Source organism: Sorex araneus, chromosome 5, assembly GCF_027595985.1.
Source record: "Sorex araneus isolate mSorAra2 chromosome 5, mSorAra2.pri, whole genome shotgun sequence".
NCBI lineage: Eukaryota > Metazoa > Chordata > Mammalia > Eulipotyphla > Soricidae > Sorex > Sorex araneus.
In genome coordinates, this window is record NC_073306.1 from 102,253,409 (window position 1) to 102,275,082 (window position 21,674).

At 35.8% G+C, this 21,674-nt stretch overlaps 1 protein-coding gene across 1 annotated transcript in view; it reads right to left on the minus strand.

The window, feature by feature from the left end:
- Positions 1 to 21,674, minus strand: part of TMEM26 (transmembrane protein 26) — a 43,960-nt gene that overhangs the window by 11,178 nt on the left and 11,108 nt on the right. Inside the window, exons 2-4 of the mRNA XM_004616530.2 lie at positions 8,240 to 8,318; positions 3,353 to 3,466; positions 1,317 to 1,537 (exon numbers count right to left, since the gene is read on the minus strand). Coding sequence (XP_004616587.2) covers positions 1,317 to 1,537; positions 3,353 to 3,466; positions 8,240 to 8,318 — 414 coding nt within the window. The remainder of the gene's footprint in view (positions 1 to 1,316; positions 1,538 to 3,352; positions 3,467 to 8,239; positions 8,319 to 21,674) is intronic.

Below are 21,674 nucleotides of genomic sequence, written 5' to 3' on the forward strand. Positions count from 1 at the left end.
AGAAAAAACATCATGTGTGATTGCATCAAAAGAATAAAAAATGAGCTTAAATATAGAAGGTTATTCTATTGTTACATACTTTGCGCTCTAATTTCGATGTTAGTTTACTCAGTAAGTTGGAGTATTCTGCTCAGCTTTATGTTTCATTGTTCAATAAACACAGCATAAAGTAAACTGTATCATTAAAAGCCAGCCTTGGTGCAATTTATTTTTATAGCACAGTGCAAAACAACCCAAGCTGAAAGTACATTTAGGCACTGAGACTTAAATCCCTAATGGTAAGAAAGTAGTTCCATAAACAGATGTGATCATGGATTCTGAGTTTATTTGCTTGTGGCAAAAATAAAAGTACCAACTCAATAAGTTTTAATTTATAGGCATCTACTCCAGAAAGCCTTTGGGCGCTTTGAACGAAACTGGCTAAAAGTAAAATTTAGTAAAATTAAACCTTACCCACCCTGTCTACCTTTCACATCAAGGAATATAAATTTCTAGCCAGACAGGAGAGAGATTTCTTCAGCTTTTCCTCTAGCTGCTTCCTTAGAGTTATAACAGGGCTCCTCTGTAGAAGAGATAATTATTGGCTTATATTCCTGAATATTTCAGAATGTAATACAAAGGGTGGGGATGGTCATTTTGAGTCCAGGAGGTTTTCAGATAAGCATGGGCCCACTGAATATATGATCAAGTAAGCGCGTAGAGTTCTTTGGTTCCAGCCATAAAATATTAGATAGAGATGGGGGTTGTGCAGGCATGTGATTCAAGAGTAGAACAAGTGCTTTGCATGTGTGAGGCAGTTTATTTTATCCCCAGTCCAGCATGGGCCCTAGTCTTCTGCAAGGTCTGGCCCTCAGAGCTCACTTAGCATCACTTGGTGTGACTCCACAATAATAAAACTTTTTTAAAAATTTGTGTCCTTTATCTCTATTAGAAATTCCCTATGTATATGCATATATGTGTATTTGTACATAGATAAATAACATGCATCTGAACAGCAGCATCAAATTCCATATAATTCACTTTTTGTTTGTTTCGGAGTCACACCCAGAGGTGCTCAGGGTTTATTCCTTGGTTAAATCCTGGCAGACTTTGAGGACCATATGGGGTCCCGGGGATCAAACCAGTTGACTGTATGTAAGGCAAACACCCTACCTGCTGTGCTGTTGAGCAGCCCCCTGATTCCATATAATTCTAGCATTGGACCTATAATATACAGACAATCCCATCTAATTCATCTAGGCTATAAATGATAGACCAAAGAAATACTTCCATGGGCTTCACTTAGACAAGGTCTTTACATTTCAAGGCTGAATTACCTCACATTTTGTTCTTCCAGGGTCTCACTTGTGAATTCCAGTATGTCTGCAGCTGTCCCCACAAACATAAGGAGAAGTTGAGACAGTTGGTCCCGAGTGATCCCACCTCCAATGGGTAAAAGCCATCTTCCAATTATTAGCATTAACAGAAACGTCTGATGGAGTCCCAGGGTCCAAACTTTCTCACATACGGTAGATAAATTATTTACAAACACTTTGGCCTGTTTAACAGAAATGTCATACAGATAATGATCATGAGCTACCGCTTTGGAGAGAAAGGCCTTCTTCATCATGATTTTCAATCGAGTTAGTATTTTGATTTTTGAAAATGAGTCTTAACATAACAATATGAAAGAAAAACTTCATTCCTTCCCAGACTCTGAAAAAAACTGCTGATGTGGCTATTAAAATATGGCAATCATAATCCTACGATCAATTTAAACCTTCACTTGCTAGTTGGATTATACTGTGAATTTTTTTAAGTGAAATCTATGATGTTTTCCCATTTTCCATTCTCTATAACAAATTATATCTGTCACTGTCACTGTCACTGTCATCCCTTTGCTCGTCGATTTGCTTGAGAGGGCACCAGTCACATCTCCATCATGAGACTCGTTGTTACTGTTTTTGGCATATCGGGTAGCTTGGCAGGCTCTGCCCTGAGAGCAATAGTGCATCCGGGAAAGCATTCACCTTGCACTCGGCCGAGCCGGGTTCGATTCCTCCGCCCCTCTCAGAGAGCCCACCAAGCTACTGAGAAACAAATTATATAACATAAAAAAATTAGTTCCATACTAAATTCTCTAAAAGAGCCTTTTTTATAGATTTCAAATCTGAATTTACTAATCTGCAATATTTTAACCTTGATATTCTTCTTTCACTTATATTACTTTAAAATGCTTCTATATCAAATAAGAAAAATATTTATCCATTGCTTAACCCAATGCATAAGCCATAAAGTTCTCAATGTATTATTCTGAACACTCTAAATATTATTAAATCCATAAACTAGCAAACTTTATTTGTCATTTTCTGATTCAGAGAAATTTACATACTATTCATGTGCTGAGCATTATGTCTCTTTCTTGCCTTTTAATAATTTTCAAAGCACAATAGTGGCCTTATCAGTTGAGATCTCTTAAATACCATATTTGCATAAGTCTCAAGTAGTTTACATAAGTGATTCCAACCGTTTAACTTTGCCATGAACAGTCATAAACATCTGTGTATCCCTCTATATCACCCGCTTATGTCAATTGAAAAAGTAAACAGTAGATAAAAGCCAGGCAAGATCTTAACTTGATTGAAACTATCCATGAAGATCAAATATTTTCTCTTGCACCACTACATGAGACTTCACAAACACCTAATTTAATTCTTACAGAAGCATACAAGAGGATAAATATCAATATTTTTGATGTCATACTAAAACCCTGTTAGATAAAGATTAAATGATTTGTTCAAATAAAATCAACAAATGACTAAAGATTGAGTTAGCATTAACTCAGTTAAACTTTATAAAATCAATAGCTATTTAATTGTTAAAAACAGTAAGGTTTAGTAGTTGTGGGATTGTCTTTGAGTATTTGTAATGCATTATTTTCCAATAGGGCATCATTACTTTGCCAAATACAAATAAGTGAGAAAACAGGAGTGATATGTTTTAACTAGAAACATTATCTTTTTTATAAATATAAATATCTAAGAAATAAAGAGAAGATCACAAATTTTTTACTATTCATCTACAAAGATATACATACCTCTTTTTGTGTATTTGTATATATATTTTCTTACCTAAATGTTAAAAATATATTTAATGTTGAGACTATATATATATACATATATAACAAAATATAAACATATATGCCCATTATTTATGTTAAATGTTTAATAAATATTAAAGACTATGTCAACTACATTCACTAATTTAAAATTTGACAAATTTAGACACAGATGAAAGGTAGGGAGCATTTTATCTTCACTGACTGGAAAGGATTTTGCTAGGTCCTCTATTAACTAGTGTGAAAAGATCTCACCGTTTCTATGATATCATCTCCTCCATTGGTTTTTTCACTTGACTTCAAAGTTTGATTGAAGTCCTCTTTGCTGTTGTTATTCTGAGTCATCCCTTCTGTTTGGCCACTGCAATACTAAGAGTTTAATTTTAAGGCAACCAGTCAGAAGCAACCACAAAATAAAGATGTGATGTGAATTAAATATATCACAGAGATCATGGACAAATATGTGTCACTTATAGAGCATACATAAACATTTCCTAAAATTGATTATTTGCTTAAGATAGAACGTAACTATTAATTAAAAGGAAAAGAGTCAAATTATATATGTCTTATTATTTTCAAAAATATATAGACATTCTGAGTTCATTTGGGGATCAGAAGAATTTATGGATTAGTGAACCAATCTATATATTAAATCATGAAACAACAGTAAAATAAACCAAAACAAATGGCAGTATTAAAACATATATTATCCTGATAAAAATATATTCCATGAGTGCCTCTTACCCGAATTTTTTTAAGTAAAAAATTATTCTATTTAATAAACAACTTCTTTCAGTCTTGCTGGTTAGGTAATGGAATAACACAAAATTTGATATTTTCTCCCACTAAAGATTTCAGCATCAGTCTAGTGTTAATTCACATCTAGAGAAAAATCTACAATAGAAATAAAATAAATTATTTTCCCTTCTTATTCCCTCTTATTCTTTTCATTTAATCCTGCAAGTAAAATGTGCATGAATTTTATCCACTGGGATACTGTTATCTCTTCTACGTGAGAAGAAATGAATAGCACTTCAAAATATAACAACAGTCATTGAGTATCTTAAAAATTAGTTAAATACATAGTTTGAGGATTTTTTTAAAACATCTGTAGTGCTAATGTGCCTTGATACATACCCATACACTCCACCAACACCACCGCCAATCCAAAATCACACATTTGAATTTAGAGATAAATTACTTTTCAAATGATAACGCTGTAATAAGTGTATTTTTCTTAATTATTCTGAGCACTGCACTGATCATTCTATAAACTACTGGAAAAAAAGTATAAAAGAAAATCTGTCAAGAAGCTATTTTTTCCTATCAGTCTCCCTCCCCCATCCCAACAACTAGTGTTGTGGGTGAAATGACAGCAATAATTAAGAAAAATGGGCATGTGCTATATCTCTAAGAGCAAAAATACAGCTGTTTGCACTCTCTTTGTTACCGCTAAGTTTCCAAGAAAAGATAATGAAGATAGAAAATTAAATCTTTGAACCAAGACACAAATCTATATTAAAGAGTAGTTTTGTCATTCAAAGAGCCTAATGGTTAATAGCAAGCAAACTTGGATGACTTTCTTTGCAGACATCATCTTTGCAGACAGAAGTCATATTTCTTGTTAAAGGTAATAACCTTGATAAGATTATTTTCATGCTTAACACCAAAAATTCATGATCTCTTGCTATTTTAAAAAATCATATTTACTGCAGTATAAATTGGTAGCAAAATGCTTTGTCGTCCTTACTATAGTATAGTACTATAGTACCTCCCCACTTTTACTTCTATTATAGAATGATAAAACTTCAAGTAGTGATTGTGTTGCAGTGTGTAACTTTTTTTATTCCTTTTGCCTAATTTGACTTGTGTTGTTTTTATGGTAACAAATTTCACATTCATTATTACATAGGTGAATTCATATAGATGACCTGGGTGCAAATAAGTCACTGTTTAATGACTTAAAAATTCTTATTAGTTTAAAATATGATCTTGGGTCAGTAGAGATAGTTCAGGGGTTATGGTACTTGTCTTGCATACAGCTAACCCCAGTTCAGTTCCCAGCACCCTAAGTACTACCAGGAGTGATCCCTGAGCAAAGAATCAGGAGTGTGTTCTGAGCACTGCCAGGTATGGCACAAAATCTGTATATATATTGATATATCACTGTTACTGTTACTGTCATCCCGTTGCTCATCAATCTGCTCTAGTGGGCACCAGTAACGTCTGATTGTGAGACTTATTGTCACTGTTTTTCGAATATTGAATACACCATGGGTAGTTTGCCAGGCTCTGCCGTACGGGCGAGATATTCTCGGTAGCTTGCCGGGCTCTCCAAGAGGGGTGGAGGAATCAAACATGGGCCGGCCCCATGCAAGGCAAACTCCCTACCACTGTGTTATCGTTCCAGTCCACATTGATATATATCATATATATATACATATAATATGACACAATTAACATCACAAAATTTACATTTCCGTAATTGAATCATTTTTTAAATAGACCTTACTAAGAATGAAGGTACTAATCGTTGTTATAAATATTTTTTTTCAACTTTACCTGTTTTTTCACAGGTTCAGAAATCATCTCCAAGGCTAAATTTGTTTTTTGTCATGGTGTTTTCAAATACTAATCCATATATTGCAACATTAGAGTGGAGAAAAATTGAAAGTGTGAAATGAAATTATCTTTCCTATATGAATATGCAGATGCTTTTGATAAAAACTCTTTAAAACTTTGTACACATTACTGAGAAAGAGACTCTGGTTTAACAGCCTGAGGCTCATGACCTAGATTCTATCGGGAACTGCAATTGATTATCTTTGTGTCCTTGGGAAAGTTCATCAGCCTATCAGAGATGCAGAATACCCTTCTATAAAACAGAAATGCAAATATTATGCCAAAATTATAATGTTACTGGGTCTGTAAGAAAATTTATCTGAAAATGCTTTGAAATAAGAGAAAGAGATGATAACAATCAAAATTTCCTAAATGAAGACGCTAAATAAATTACTGAGCCTACTCTTATTCTCCCATTTAATTTTCTTCTTTAAATGCAACATATTTTTATCTCTTTCTTCTACTATTTCCATCTCTGACCATCCTGTTCAATTCAGTCTCTGGGCATGTATTTTCATTTTCATTGTCAAAACAAGTCAAATTCACTATTGCTGAAAGGCACACTTTCTTTGGTAGTATAAAATTTAGAGAGGCATTGTCTCTAAAATCATTTCATTAAGAAGAGAGATTTTGATTGTGTAATATTTATTGTAATAGGATAAGACCTGTAAATCAATTAAACTAGGAACTCTATATTATAAAGGCTTTTGGGCAAATAAATTGCAATTGTAGATGATAGCCATGCCATTTGATTGATTGTAAGGGAAAAATTATTTAAATCAGAGTTTATTTCCTTAAAGTATTGCATAGTAAAGAAATTGAAGCAGTTCTCTAATCATTTGAGTCAACAAAATTATGGCTATAGAACACTTTTGATACAAAGGTTTTATGATTCAATATCTTTAAAGCAGGAGATTTTTGGAAGGAAATTGCTTTTCACAAGCAAATTTAGGCACATGGACATGAATGTCTTCTAAAATAGTACACAAAACTGTACTACTTTATTTGCCTAAATTTGGAACAACAATATTATAGATCAATGTCTGGAGCATTTATTAAATATATTAAATACACAAAACACCTTTGAGAAACTTCCTTTTCAAATGACTATGGAAAAGAAATGATATGGAGGGAAATTCTTACAAAATTTGCGTGAAATATGTGAACTGATTAAAACTGTATCATATCATAATTAAAGTTTATCTGAATTATATAAATCTACAATTGAATCTTGGAGATAAGAAATCCAATCTGGAAATGAAAGGATCTCCCCAACTGACCACTTTTGACCTAAAGTGAACCTAGGGTAGCCCAAATACAAAACAATTCACGTAAAAACAAGTATTTTTTCTATATAAATTAAATTCATTAGTAGCCACTTCTTATTTTCTACATAGTGTTGACTAGAGCAATAGCACAGCGGGTAGGGCATTTGCCTTGCATGAAGCTGACTCAAGTTCTATTCCTCTGTCCCTCTGGGAGCCAGGCAAGCTACTGAAAGAGTCCTGCCCGCACGGCAGAGCCTGGCAAGCTACCCATGGCATATTCGATATGCCAAAAACAGTAACAAGTCTCACAATGGAGACTTTACTAGTGCCCGCTCGAGCAAATCGATGAACAATGGGATGACAGTGCTATAGTACTACAGTGCTCCTAATACAGTGCTCCTAATGCTTCGTAACTGGGAAAGTAACGGTTTCCCAGTTACGAAGCATTCCATAATTTCTATCCTTTACTCTTATTTGTAAAATTTAGAGTAAAACTTGAATTTTACTTAAGAAACACATGAACTTTTTGTAATCTGCAATGTCATATATTTTTTTTTAAAGACAGACTATTTCAAATACTCCTTCCATGTATGGTTAAATTTACATATCTTAGTTCATACTATGGGATAGATTTTGCTTTTTTGAATGCTGCTATTCCTATAAAGGGTTTTTTGTTTTGTTTTTTTTTTTAATAGAATCCTATATTCTATTTTAGGAACTCTTCCCATTCTTAGAACAATGCAAAAAACACATTGAAACATCAGAGGTTAAAATCAAATTGTTACAGCTCTACTTTGCCTCTGGTGCATTATGGTAGTGGGGAACTTAGGAACAACAATTCAGACATAAATTGTTAAATATGTAATCATTTTTAAATGTAAGTATTATTTGTATTGATTTTATCAAATAATGAATTAAATTAGGGAGGGAGGATTACGGACATACTGAGAAGTGCTCAAGGATACGACTGGTTCTATGTTCAGGGGTGACCCCTGGTGTAGTACAGGGGACTATACACGGTGCCAGGGAGTTAAATCAGGGCCGAAACTGCCACAGCCTCAAGCAAGACAAGCGCTTAATCTACTATACTGTTTTTACAGCTATGAAGTGACTGCTTTTTCTGGTGACTTGTTATATAGTCAGTTCTTAATATACTCAAATTCTTTTTTAAAACAGTGCTCTCAGACAAAACTGTATTTAGTATGAGGTTATTGCCGAATACTTCACTTTCCTATTTTTCAAAAGAAAGTACCTGTGTCTCATGGTGCATTTCAAGAAGCCATAATGATGGAACGATGCTTATCAGATATAAAAATATGGCTGGCGAAAACCTGTGAAAGAGGGGGGAAAGAATAATTCAGCTTTTACAGTACTTTACTCAAAAAAAGAAAAATGTACAAATCCTGACCACACGAAGCCAAACCTTTTCTAATCTCAAGTGTTTACTTCAATGGGGGAAAAATGCATTATGTGATTTCTGCCATATGGATAATAGAGAAACAAAGTAACTGTAAAAGGCACTAGCAGCTGTCATTCTCACTGAATTTTTAATCTAATTAATGGATGTTAATTTTAATGCAGTTTAATTTGACACTGCCAATTAATTTTAGGCACAGAACTGTATATTAATATGTTTTATAAGAGCAAATATAACAATAATGAATCTTAGATTTTTCAACATTGTAATTTCAGGAAAATTGGTTTCGTTTTCAACCTGAACTGTAATTTTTAGAGCTCAAATAATAGCATCCATCTAGAACACAAAAAATCAGGTGATAATGACATCAACAAAAGTAAAGATAAAAACCATATGATCATATCAATAGATGCAGAGAAAGCATTTGACAAGATCCAACACCCATTCATGATAAAAACTCTCACCAAAATGGGTTTTGGAGGAACTTTTCTCAAGATAGTCAAAGCCATCTACCACGAACCTATGGCAAGCATTATCATCAATGGCGAAAAACTAAGGGCTTTTCCTCTAAGATCGAGGACAAGACAAGGATGCCCACTCTCACCACTTCTCTTTAATATAGTATTGGAAGTATTAGCAATAGCCATCAGGCAAGAAAAAGATATTAAGGGGATTCAGATCGGAAAGGAAGAAATCAAGCTCTCACTATTCGCAGACGATATGATGCTATACCCAGAGAAACCTAAAAGCTCTAGTAAGAAACTCTTAGAAACAATTGACCTGTACAGTAAAGTCGCAGGCTATAAAATCAATACCCAAAAATCCATGGCCTTCCTATATGCAAACAATGAGACAGAGGAAAGGGACATGAAAAAAGCAATCCCGTTCACAATTGTGCCCCAGAAAATCAAATACCTTGGAATCAGCTTAACTAAAGAAGTAAAGGACCTCTACAAAGAAAACTATAAAACGCTACTCCATGAAATACAAGAGGACATGAGGAAATGGAAACATATCCCCTGCTCATGGATAGGGAGAATAAACATTGTCAAAATGGCAATACTCCCAAAAGCATTATACAGATTTAACGCGATCCCTATAGGGATACCATGGCATTCTTCAAAGAAACAGAGCAAGCAATCCTGAAATTTATATGGAACAATAAACGCCCACGGATAGCTAAAACAATTCTTGGGAAAAAGATGATGGGAGGCATCACCCTCCCCAACCTTAAACTCTACTACAAAGCGGTAACAGTTAAAACAACATGGTACTGGAACAAAGGCAGAGCTGCAGACCAATGGAACAGGGTGGAATATCCCCACACACAACCTCAAATGTATGATCATCTAATCTTTGATAAAGGAGCAAGAGATGTGAAGTGGAGCAAGGAAAGCCTCTTTAACAAATGGTGCTGGCACAACTGGACAAACACATGCAAAAAAATGGGCTTAAAACTCGACCTGACACCATGCACAAAAGTCAGATCAAAATGGATTAAAGACCTCAACATCAAACCACAAACCATAAGGTACATTGAAAACAAGGTCGGCAAAACCTTCCACGATATTGAAGATAAAGGTATCTTCAAAGATGACACAGAACTAAGCAATCTAGTAAAAACAGAGATCAACAAATGGGACTACATTAAACTAAAAAGCTTCTGCACCACAAAAGATACAGTGACCAGAATACAAAGACTATCTACAGAATGGGAAAGGATATTTACACAATACCCATCAGATAAGGGGTTAATATCAATGGTATATAAAGCACTGGTTGAACTCTACAAGAAGAAAACATCCAACCCCATCAAAAATGGGGCGAAGAAATGAACAGAAACTTTCCCAAGGAAGAGATATGAATGGCCAAAAGGCACATGAAAAAGTGCTCTACATCACTAATCATCAGAGAGATGCAGATCAAAACAACCACGAGATACCACCTCACACCACAGAGACTAGCACACATCCAAAAGAACAAAAGCAACCGCTGTTGGAGAGGATGTGGGGAGAAAGGGACCCTTCTACACTGCTGGTGGGAAAATGCCGGCTAGTTCAGCCCTTTTGGAAAACAATATGGACGATTCTCAAAAAACTAGAGGTTGATCTCCCATTTGACCCAGCAATACCACTGCTGGGAATATATCCCAGAAAAGCCAAAAAGTATAGTTGAAAGGACATCTGCACTTATATGTTCATAGCAGCACTGTTTACAATAGCCAGAATCTGAAAAAAACCCGAGTGCCCTAGAACAGATGACTGGTTGAAGAAACTCTGGTACATCTATACAATGGAATACTATGCAGCTGTTAGAAAAAATGAGGTCATGAAGTTTGCATATAAGTGGATCAGCATGGAAAGTATCATGCTAAGTGAAATGAGTCAGAAAGAGAGAGACAGACATAGAAAGATTGCACTCATCTGTGGAATATAGAATATAGACTATAAGACTAACGCCCAAGAATAGTAGAAATAAGTACCAGGAGGTTGTCTCCATGGCTTGGAGGCTGGTCTCTCATTCTGGGTAACTCAGAGAAGGGACCACCAAGTAAAATGTGGTCGGAGGTCATGTTGGGGAAGGGTGATGCGGGCCGAATATAGACTAGAGACTGAACACAATGGCCACTCAACACCTTTATTGCAAACCACAACACCTAATCAGAGAGAGAGAACAAAAGGGAATTCCCTGCCATAGTGGCAGGGTGGGGTGGGAGGAGACGGGACTGGGGAGGGTGGGAGGGATGTTGGGTTTACTGGTGGTGGAGAATGGGCACTGGTGAAGAGATGGGTTATCGAACTTTGTATGGGGAAAACATGAGCACAAAAATGTATAAATCTGTAACTGTACCCCCACGTTGACTCACTAATTAAAAATAAACTAATAAAAAAATCAGGTGATAATGAACACTAATGCACAAAATTGACTGATTCTGTGTATATCTGCTAAACCTGTAAAAGCAAAAATGCGAACAAATGTTTTTTAAAATGCAATACATACATATATTCTCGAATATACACATTCACACACATCCCTAAATGTATTTGTTTATTATATTCTGACTCAAAAAACTTAGTGGAAAATCCAAAGGGTGAACTTTTATAGTCAGATACAATGAGATTCAAATGTCAATTATGCCCCTGACTTCTATTTGCTTCCTGATCTATGAAATGGTGACAGTCACTTGAGCTGTCATAACAAAATGCCTCCTTGGTCTAGGTCACTCAAACCAGAAAAAAATTCACTTTCTCAAAGATCTGGAGACTGACTGAACTCCAACTTCAGGGTTTTGGTATAGCTGGGGTTTTCTAAGGGTGCTCTTCTGGTTTATACACAGCCATATCCTTGCTGTTTGTTTACATGTCCTATAATTCCTCTTTCAAGCACTTTATAAGAGAAACAGAACCTCTTCATTTAAGACTACTAATCTCTGGGGCTGGAGCAATAGCACAGAGGATAGGGCGTTTGCCTTGCACGTGACCTACCTGGGTTTGATTCCCAGCATCCCATATGGTCCCCTGAGCACCTGAGTGCAGAGCCAGGAATAACCCCTGTGAATCGCTGGGTGTGAGCCAAAAAGAAAAAAAACACTAATCCTACTGGATTATTTCTTACCCTTATGGCTTCAGTTTATCTTTGTAACATCCTTGGAGCACTGTTACCAAACACTGGCATTTGGGTTTTAACATATGAATTTTGAGAATACAATTAGTATATAAGATTATGTCTCTATCCCTCAAAATTCATGTAATTTTTGGTATGAAAGTTTTATACAAGAGCCAGTGGGTAAAACACTAGCCTTGAATGCAGTTGACCTGGGTCCGACACTTGGCATCCCATACGGACCCCCTGATCCTACCATAATTCCTTAATGCAGGGCCAGGAGTTATCCCTAAGCACCACCAGATATGGCTCCAAAACAAAACAAAGAAATTATAACAATTATCCCTAAGGTTGAAACCCATTCCAGCTTTGATTCTTATTTTAAAAGACTAAATATCTGTAGGGGAAAAAAAGGATTCCTCATCCATTGCTACTAAGAATATCTAATAGTTCAAGCTTTTTGAAAAACATATTAACATTTCTCAAAAATCTAAGAATTGAACTTTCATTATGTCCCAGAAATCCTATTACTGAATATCTACCCCAAGGGCCCAAAACTCCAATCACAAAAGACATTTGTGCTCCTATGTTCACTGCAGTACTATTCATTATAGTCAAAATCTGGAGACAATCCAACTCTCCAAAACAGAAGACTGGATAAATAAACTATGGTATAGGTACTTAAAGGAATACTCCTTAGCTATAAGAAAATACAAAATTGGGGCTGGAGCAATAGCACAGCAGGTAGGGTGTTTGCCTTGCACTCGGCTGACACGGGTTTGATACCCAGCATCCCATATGGTCTTCTGAGCACCACCAGGGGTGATTCCTGAGTGCAGATCCAGGAGTAACACCTGTGCATTGCCAGGTGTGACCCAAAAAGCAAAAAAAAATGTGTAATTTGTCACTATGTGAATGGAACAGAGGATATCATGCTAAGTGAAGTCTGTCAAAGAAGAGACAGCAAATTATCTTTCTCGTATGTGGGATATAAGGAAGAAAAGTGGAGGAATAACAAAAGGGTAAAAACAACAGATTCAAAGATCTGGTCTACATAATTGAGCTTGACATGGCAATGAGAGATGGAGGGTTGAGGAGTTAAGGGGTATGGAAGTGAAGGAGAGTGTGAGGGAGAACCCTGAGACAATGTTGGAAGAAAACACTTACTGGTGTGGATGTGGTATTGGAATGTTGTATTCATGAAACTGTATTGGTGTCAGTACAGTAAAATTATAAATCACAGTGGCTAAATGCTTTTAAAAGTTAAACAAAACAAAGTTAGAAATTACTCTTTTATGTTTCTAGGAAATTGAAACATGGTAGAAAGTCCATTGTATGCTGCACATTATGAAAAGAGGTGAAACTTTGGAAAGCCCATCAGAAGCTTTCCAAAATTGTCTAAAGAGCTAAGACAATGGAAAGCCTATTGTGTTCCAAGCATTATGAAAAGAGCTCAGACATTGAGACTAAGGGGAAGAGGTGGAGTCAGGTAGTTAATTTCCAAACTCGAATGAATGGAAGTGATAAGATTCAAGTTGGGTCTCCTAGGTTTGTGAAATTTCTTTTGAAGTATAATAATTCCTCAAGAGACACAATTCAAGGTATTTGTTGAGGACATTGAGAATGAGAATAAAGATTCTTGTAGATTCCTGTCACTTTGTTTATTCTGTCTACCTTTTATTCATCATGGCAGAGTTTGGCAAGCAACCCGTGGCATATTCGATATTCCAAAAACAGTAACAACAAATCTCACAATGGAGACGTTACTGGTGCCCGCTCGAGCAAATCGATGAGCAATGGGATGACAATGACAGTGACAGTGACCTTTTATTCATAAGATCAAGCATGTGAGTTTTTGCTTGCTAAGCATTAATTAATGATTTCACATAATATGATTCAGTTTTGATAACACGTAGAACTGAAAAAGATGACAGAAAGGAAAGAAACATAATGATATATAAGACATAGTGTCTGGTTTCAAGGAACTTAATGAGGAAGACTAGCACATTTATACAAACAATGGAAAAGTAGAGAAACAAGATTAATTTCTTCTCTTTAAAAGAAATTTCACAAGCTTAGGAGTTCCAACTTGAATCTTTCCAACAAATATTGTTTTATTTTTTTGTTTGTTTTAAATACATAGCCAGTTGGAACAACTTAACTTCTCCCCCACATAGGATGTGGTAAAAGAAGTAGAAGGGGAAATGGAGATAAGACTAGAAAATAGTCTTTGAATATCAGATTATGGAATTTAGATTTTTCTGTGTAGATATGACACTTAGGTCATGACATGTTTTGTGCTTCTTTTGACAATAGTCAAGAGTCCTAGTTAAAGGGAATACTCCTGAACAGGATGATATTTTTCCAATTATATGAATAGAACATATGCATAGAGTGCATTGCCTAAAAAAATTGTTCATTTTATGTTTAACATTTTCAAGAGCTATGTTTAGACAATCTTTTCCAAGGATATTGTTTTTACAGTGTTGTCAATTTCAAAATAATTCAAAGAAAGTCAACCAACATCTGATGAACCTAGATTAACATTTGCATATTCCATCTGTCTCTCCAACTAGAATTCCTTTCCTAGTTTCACAAAGGAATTATACTATATAATAATTTATATAATGTATATATCTATCTACATCTATAGCTTTCTCTCTTTATATATATGTACATATATATAGCCTCTTCAGTTACTTTTTTGATGTTACTATTTCCTTAAAATTCTGTTTAGAAAGTGAATCTGTTGTTTCAAGTGGAATACTAAGATTCACATAACTACTGTGCTGATGTAAAAGTGTCCCTTGATGTCTGTTAAAATTGTTTTGTACATTTAAGTGTCCCTGCAATGGATAAGTATTACTGATAATCATTGTATCTTCTTTTTACTCTTTGTTTTTGTTTTTGACCATACATGGCATTGCTCAAACTCTACTCCTGGTTCTGTACTCAAGGATCACTTCTGGTAGGGCTGACCCTGTAGGATTCAAGGGATCAGACAAGGTTGACCAGATCTTAGTGTCTGGAAAGTGGCCAGATCTTAATTCTCTGTAGAAGTGATGAGGACATTCAATGCTTTGGTTGCTACAAACCAAAACAAAAGGACTCAGTTTGGAGTCCCAGATTTCAGATACTACCAGAAGGAGTCTATCACCTCTATGTGGAATTGCTATTAAAGAATGTCTATGATTTTTGTTCTCCCTCTTCAGGGTGTAGTTGGCTAACTGTAATGGCAGCTACTACTGCCATTAGCCACACAAAGATTACTTTCTTGAATCCTCCTTTTTCTATTCTTCGAATTTCTATTCTTTGAAATTCTTTTTTTTCTTTCTCAACGGCTGCTCCTCCCAGACGGCAGTATAAAATGAGGCCCCAATACCATGCCACCAGACTCCACGCAAGGCTGTTTTCACTTGGGGTGCCCCAGAGTGGGGTGGGTGAGAACCCTCCCTGCACAAAGGGACCCAGTCCCTGCAGCTGGCCTCCACTACCCAACAACCTCCAAGCTTCAGGCCACTTTTGGGACCTTATAAGACATAAGACACTTCCTACCCGTTTTCCATAATTACCACACCATATTTGATGGAGTTCAGACAGCAGGCAACAAATCATAGAGAATTTTATATATATAATACGTATATATTATATATATCTGTATATATGTCTCAGAGAGCCCGACAAGCTACCCAGAGTATACTACCCACATGGCAGAGCCTGGCAAGCTACTCGTGGTGTATTTGATGTGTCAAAAACAGTAACAGTACGTCTCATTCCCCTGCCCCTGAAAGATCTTCCAATCATAGGGAAAGATGGGTGATGAGAGGCTGCTAAAATCTCAGGGCTGGGAGGAATAAAGATGTTACTGGTGCCTGCTCAGGTAAATCGACAAATAACGGGATGACAGTGACATTTACAGTGACAAGGGTTAAGGGGCTAACCTTTTATGTAGACAACACCCATCACCATGTATAGCTACCTGAGCACTGCTTAGAGTGACCCCTGGTCACAGAGCCAAGAATATGTGCTGAGAACAGCCAGGTGTGCCCTCTCAAACCAAACCAAACCAAACCGAAGAACCCTCCCCAATCCACTCATTATACTTGCTAACTTTCAAGAAATTGGTACATGGGTCTTGGACAATACAGATTTTTGTGATTTACAGAAAATTTTGGTTGTGCTTTTAGCAGGGACTATTTCTTTTTTTATTTTTTTTAAATTTATTTATTTTTAATTAGTGAATCACCGTGAGGGTACAGTTACAGATTTATACACTTTTGTGCTTATACTTCCCTCATACAAAGTTCGGGAACCCATCCCTTCACCAGTGCCCATTCTCCACCACCAGTAAACCCAGCATCCCTCCCACCCTCCCCAATCCCATCTCCCCCCCAACCCACCTTGCCACTGTGGCAGGGCATTCCCTTCTGTTCTCTCTATTTAGCTAGCAGGGACTATTTCTTAATAAAGGCTTAGTAAAGGCTATTCGACTCTGTTTTATTTAGAAAAATGTAAGGCAAATCAAAGAGCTAGAGAGAATACATATCACCAGTTATTATGCAGGTAGCAGAGAGACCAAAAAATTGATTTCTATCAGAAATGTTACCAAAGAAAACTCATTATTCTACTCTCAATATGAATTTAAGATTATTTGCTACTCAGAAACATTTAACATTTCAAGGTGACATTTTAGTCAGTGTTTATTATTTTCGAAGTTCACTATATTCTTGATCATGTCTTATTCATGCAATTCACTTTCAGAACCAAGGAGACTATGAATTCTAAACAATAAAAATACGATATGATTCTGTAATTTTCTTTCTGCATAATAAAATGCATGTCCGTCAATGGAAACTATGGCTAAAATAGATAACTTCTTGAATAGTAGAAAATATTTGCACATGGTACATCAGATAAATGACTGATCTCAAAGTTATATCAAACATCCACAAAGCTCAGCAACAACAAAACAAATAATCTCATCCAAAATATGGAGATAGTAGGTAAACGGACCTTTACCAAAGAGGAAATCAGGGAAGAACAAATGACAATGACAATGAGATATCACCTCACAGACAGTAAGAATGTTACATATAAAGAAGACTAGAAACAGCCAATATTTGGGGGGCAGGGGAGTGGTGAAAGAAGATACTCATTCACTTTTTGTGGCAATGTTGTCTGATCAGCCTCTATGGAAAACAGTATATTAATTCTAAAAAGTTAATATAGAGTTTTCATATGATGGAGCAATTCCACTTATTGACCCTAAGAACAAAAAAATACAATAATTCAAAGGGATATATACATACATATACAGACATATGTATATATACACATATATGTATATGCATATATACCCTTGAATATATAATATATACATACCAATATTCATTGCAGCACTTAGCACAAAAGTCAGGATACAAAAAACAACTTTTTGACAACAGATGAATAAAAAATAAAGGTACAAAATAAAGGTACAGGGGCTGGGGTAATAGTAGAGCAGTGAAAGCGCTTGTCTTGTACACAGCTGACCAGGGTTCAATCTCCAGCACCCATATTGTCCCCTGAGCTCTCCATGAATTATTCCTGAATGTTGAGCCAGGAGTAAACCCTCAGCATTGCCAGGTGTGACCCCAAAACAAAATTAAAACAAAAAAAAATAGAAATGTACATATATACAATACAATGGAATATTGTGCAACTATAAGAAAGCATGGAATCTTGTAATATGCTGCAACTTGGATGAAATTATAAGGCATTATGTTAACTAAAATAATTTTGCAGAAGATGAACAATACGTGATGCTCTCATATCTGCAAAATATAGAAAAGGAAAAAAAGTGTATTGACAGTAATAAATGAGATCAAACCCTTGGCCTTTGATTGAAAAATATTTTTTATTGGGGAAGGAATGACACATCCAGGATGAAACCTGGCTCTGTGTCTCAGGGTTCACTCCTAGTGGGCTCAGATGACCATATTGGATACCAGGATTTGAACTCATGTTGGAAGCATGTAAGACAAGCACTCAACCAGCCTCTGATTGTAGTGTCAGTTTTGAAGCAAGGAAATAATGCAGGAAGGAAGCAGTGGATTGGAGATAACATAGAGGCAGGAGTGGATGGTCTGGGACACTTAGGAAAGTATTTAAGATGCAGTAATTTTTCTGTCAATACTATCATGAAAGTTAACGCTGTTGTAATCATGTCACCAAAACCATAAAAAATCATAAATAAATTGCATGCTCTTAGAAGCTGAAAATAATTTTACTCTTGTCTCTGTCTCACTGACATCAAAGTAAACAGCCAAATACAAGCACCTTAATTCTTCATAAGGGCCATCTGCAGGAGTGCTGGTGGGACGTTGGGGATCATTCCCTGTAAAGCTCAGCCTGTTGCTATGGGCCTAATGGTTCCGTGCTCAAGCCTGGCGATGCTGAGACCACCAAAACCACACAGGTGGTCCTAGGGTTTGGGGGTGATAGGGCTATTACTGAAGTACTTGGGTAAACTCAAGCACTTTGTATGAAGACTGGTACTATGTAGGGAGAAACCAAGTTAGATATAATTTACAACAGGTTTCTGAAAATAAAATATATATTTTTTCTAGATTAACAAAAACTGACAAACATGATTAGATGAATAAAGCATGTCCAACTGGGAAATTTTGACAAAGTTGAGAGCTGCCTGTTCTTAGAAATTTGTATTACCATAACACCAATTACTATGATTCTATCAAAATATGGATCTGGCTATATTCTGGATACTGCTCTAAGTTCTATACTTTTGGTGGTTGAGGTCAGGGAAGAAGCATACCCAGTAATGCTCAGTGACTGCATCTAGTTCTGTGCTCAGGATTATGAAATGGAAGGATTAAAATCAGGATCATGGTCACAGCTGGATGCTAGTGAACCTTTACACTCTCTCTCTAGCTTCAACCCTCAGTATTTTTCTGTTTGTTTGCTTTTGGGTCACACCCGATGATGCATATAAGTTACTCCTGGCTCTGCACTCAGGAATTATTCCTGGTGGTGCATGGACTTTATCAGATGGTTGGGATCTAGGTGTTAGGATTGACAGTCACGTGCAAAACAAGCGCCCTACCCACTGTACTCTCAGCTCTTTAAAAGTTGTTGTAGCCAATCCTAAGGTCTTTCAAAGTTGCATCCATTGTTTTCATTTATTAAGTTTTGTGGCTTTTTATTTGTTTTGTTTTGGGGGGCCACGCCTGGTGTTCCTCAGGGCTTTCTTCTAACTCTGCACTCAAGGAACATACACTTGGTAGGACTCAGAGCACGATATATGGTACCAAAAATTGAACTTGGGTCCTCTGAGTACAAGGCAAGTACCCTATCCACTGTACTATCATTCCAGCCACCTAGTCAGTTTGTTTTATCGAAAAAAAATATTGTCATACAGAACTAATTGGTGACACCTCCTATAGCCACCACCATGTCAACTACTGGCCCAGACCATAGATTCTGAAGTCTCTGTACATCTTCTAATTTCTCAGTACTGAAATTCCATTAGGAGCACCAAAATTTGATGGGAAAGTAACATAAAAGCCAACTCAACTCAACTCTTTTTTGTTTGTTTGTTTAAAAGAATAACACTGTGAGCTCAACCAAGAGCAACAAAGAGCTGAATTCTTAGACAAGGACTTAACAACCTGTGATCAGATACAACATTTTTCACATAAAAATTGATTTTATACCTCTTGATTTTAATATTGAAGCTTTGTTATCAATTTAAACTTTAGAATTCTATCAACAGTTGTGGCTTTTGTCTAAACTAAATTAAAAATTATAAATATTGTCCTACAAAGTAGTAATTTCAACTGTAACTTTGTAAATTATGTTTTTCACAAAATAGTTATTCCATGATATTTTCAATTTAGTCCTGCAATGAATTATATTTACATCAACTCAGCATTAACCTAGGACTAGGATTCAGTGTTCTGCTTTCTAAAAATGATAGTTACTGTTGTTTTCTTATTAAATTACATTCATTTACTTTAACAACATTTAACAATATAAATGAGCAAGTAGCAGAAACACAACCACAATATCACCCTCTTTAGCTTTGATGTTTCACATATAATGAGGATTCTAGTATTCTAATCATATGCATAAATTTAAAAATAGATATTTAAGTGAAGCAAAAATAATATTCCAAAGTTACTTTGTTATGAATAGTGATTCTATTTATATTTTTTCCACAAGTCCTATTCAACATAATTAGAATGTGATTGCAAGAGTACTAGATCCAAATTTCAAAATCTCAGACTAAACTGCCTTGACTGTTTTAAAAATACTTCTGAAACATTTTATAATCATAGTCCTATTTTCATAGAAATCAAGAATTAGTTTGTGAGGGGCCGGAGTGATAGTATAGTGGGCAGGGCATTTGCCTTGTACACAGCTAACCTGGGTTTGATCCCCAGCATCGCATAAGGTCCACCCATGCAGTGCCAGGAGTAATCCTGAGTGCAGAGCCAGAGTAACCTCTGAACATCATCAGGTGTGACCCAAAAAAGGTAAAAAAGTAATACATTAGATTGTTATTATTTTTGAACCCATAAACCTTACATTTAAACATATTCTGTCTATTCAATATGCAGACTCATTTCTCTAGGTGAATTTCCCAGTTTTTTATTTTCATCTGGACTGCTCAGCAGGAACATTTTATTAGTACACAGAGGAAAGGAGGCCGTTACAACAGCCTAATTAAATCATTGACCTTCCTGCACATGCGCATGCTCAGCAAGCACTTAATGTACTCGTGGAACATACAAATCCTGAAAGTCTGGAAAGTCACTAATTCAATCCCAAATGCTACCAATTTTTCATATTATCTCTCATTCATTTCATAGCTCCTCCTGTCCTAGAGACCCTTGTCTGAACTGGCCTTAGAAAGGGAATGGAACCACAACTAAATGTTTATAAGCTCATAAGAACACCACCCCCAGCAGCTCCCCCTCCCCACATACACACTGAACAAAAAAATTATATGTGAGGTGTGTATGCTTTAATAGTCATCCAAGTCAAATGATAAATTTGTCTGGTTCTGTGGGTGAGCAGACTAATAGCAAGAACAGAAGAGACAGAGAGGAATTTCATATGGGTTGTGACTATTCACTGCAATAAAATTTTCCAATCTGCATACTTCTAATGCCCTTGAAGAATGCCTGTACTTAGGCTTTATGTAATACCACTGAAAATCAATATTAGGGTTTTTAAATGTAATTCTCAGTGATTGTCATTTCCTGACAGTTACTTTTTAAAGTATATTCAAAATTATAACTTAAACTGTTTCAAAATAAATCCTACAAAAATAAAATAAGAAACCAAAATTAATCCTACATATCTCACTTAATTAAAAACCTTTTAAGACTATCATGCACAAAAATCAATTCAAATAGATTAAAGACCCTATTATCAGATCTGCATTCATACATTTTATTAAGGAAAGTATAGGCAGATTTCATGACACTGATTCTAGAGGCATCTTCAATAATTCAATGCTATTGGCCAAGAAAACAGAAACAAAGATAACATATGGGATTGAATCAAATTGTGAAATTTCTGAACTGCAAAAATAAATGATGACCCGAGTAAAAGACACTCCACAGACTGTGAGAAAATAATTGCTTATCGCCCTTTTGCGAAA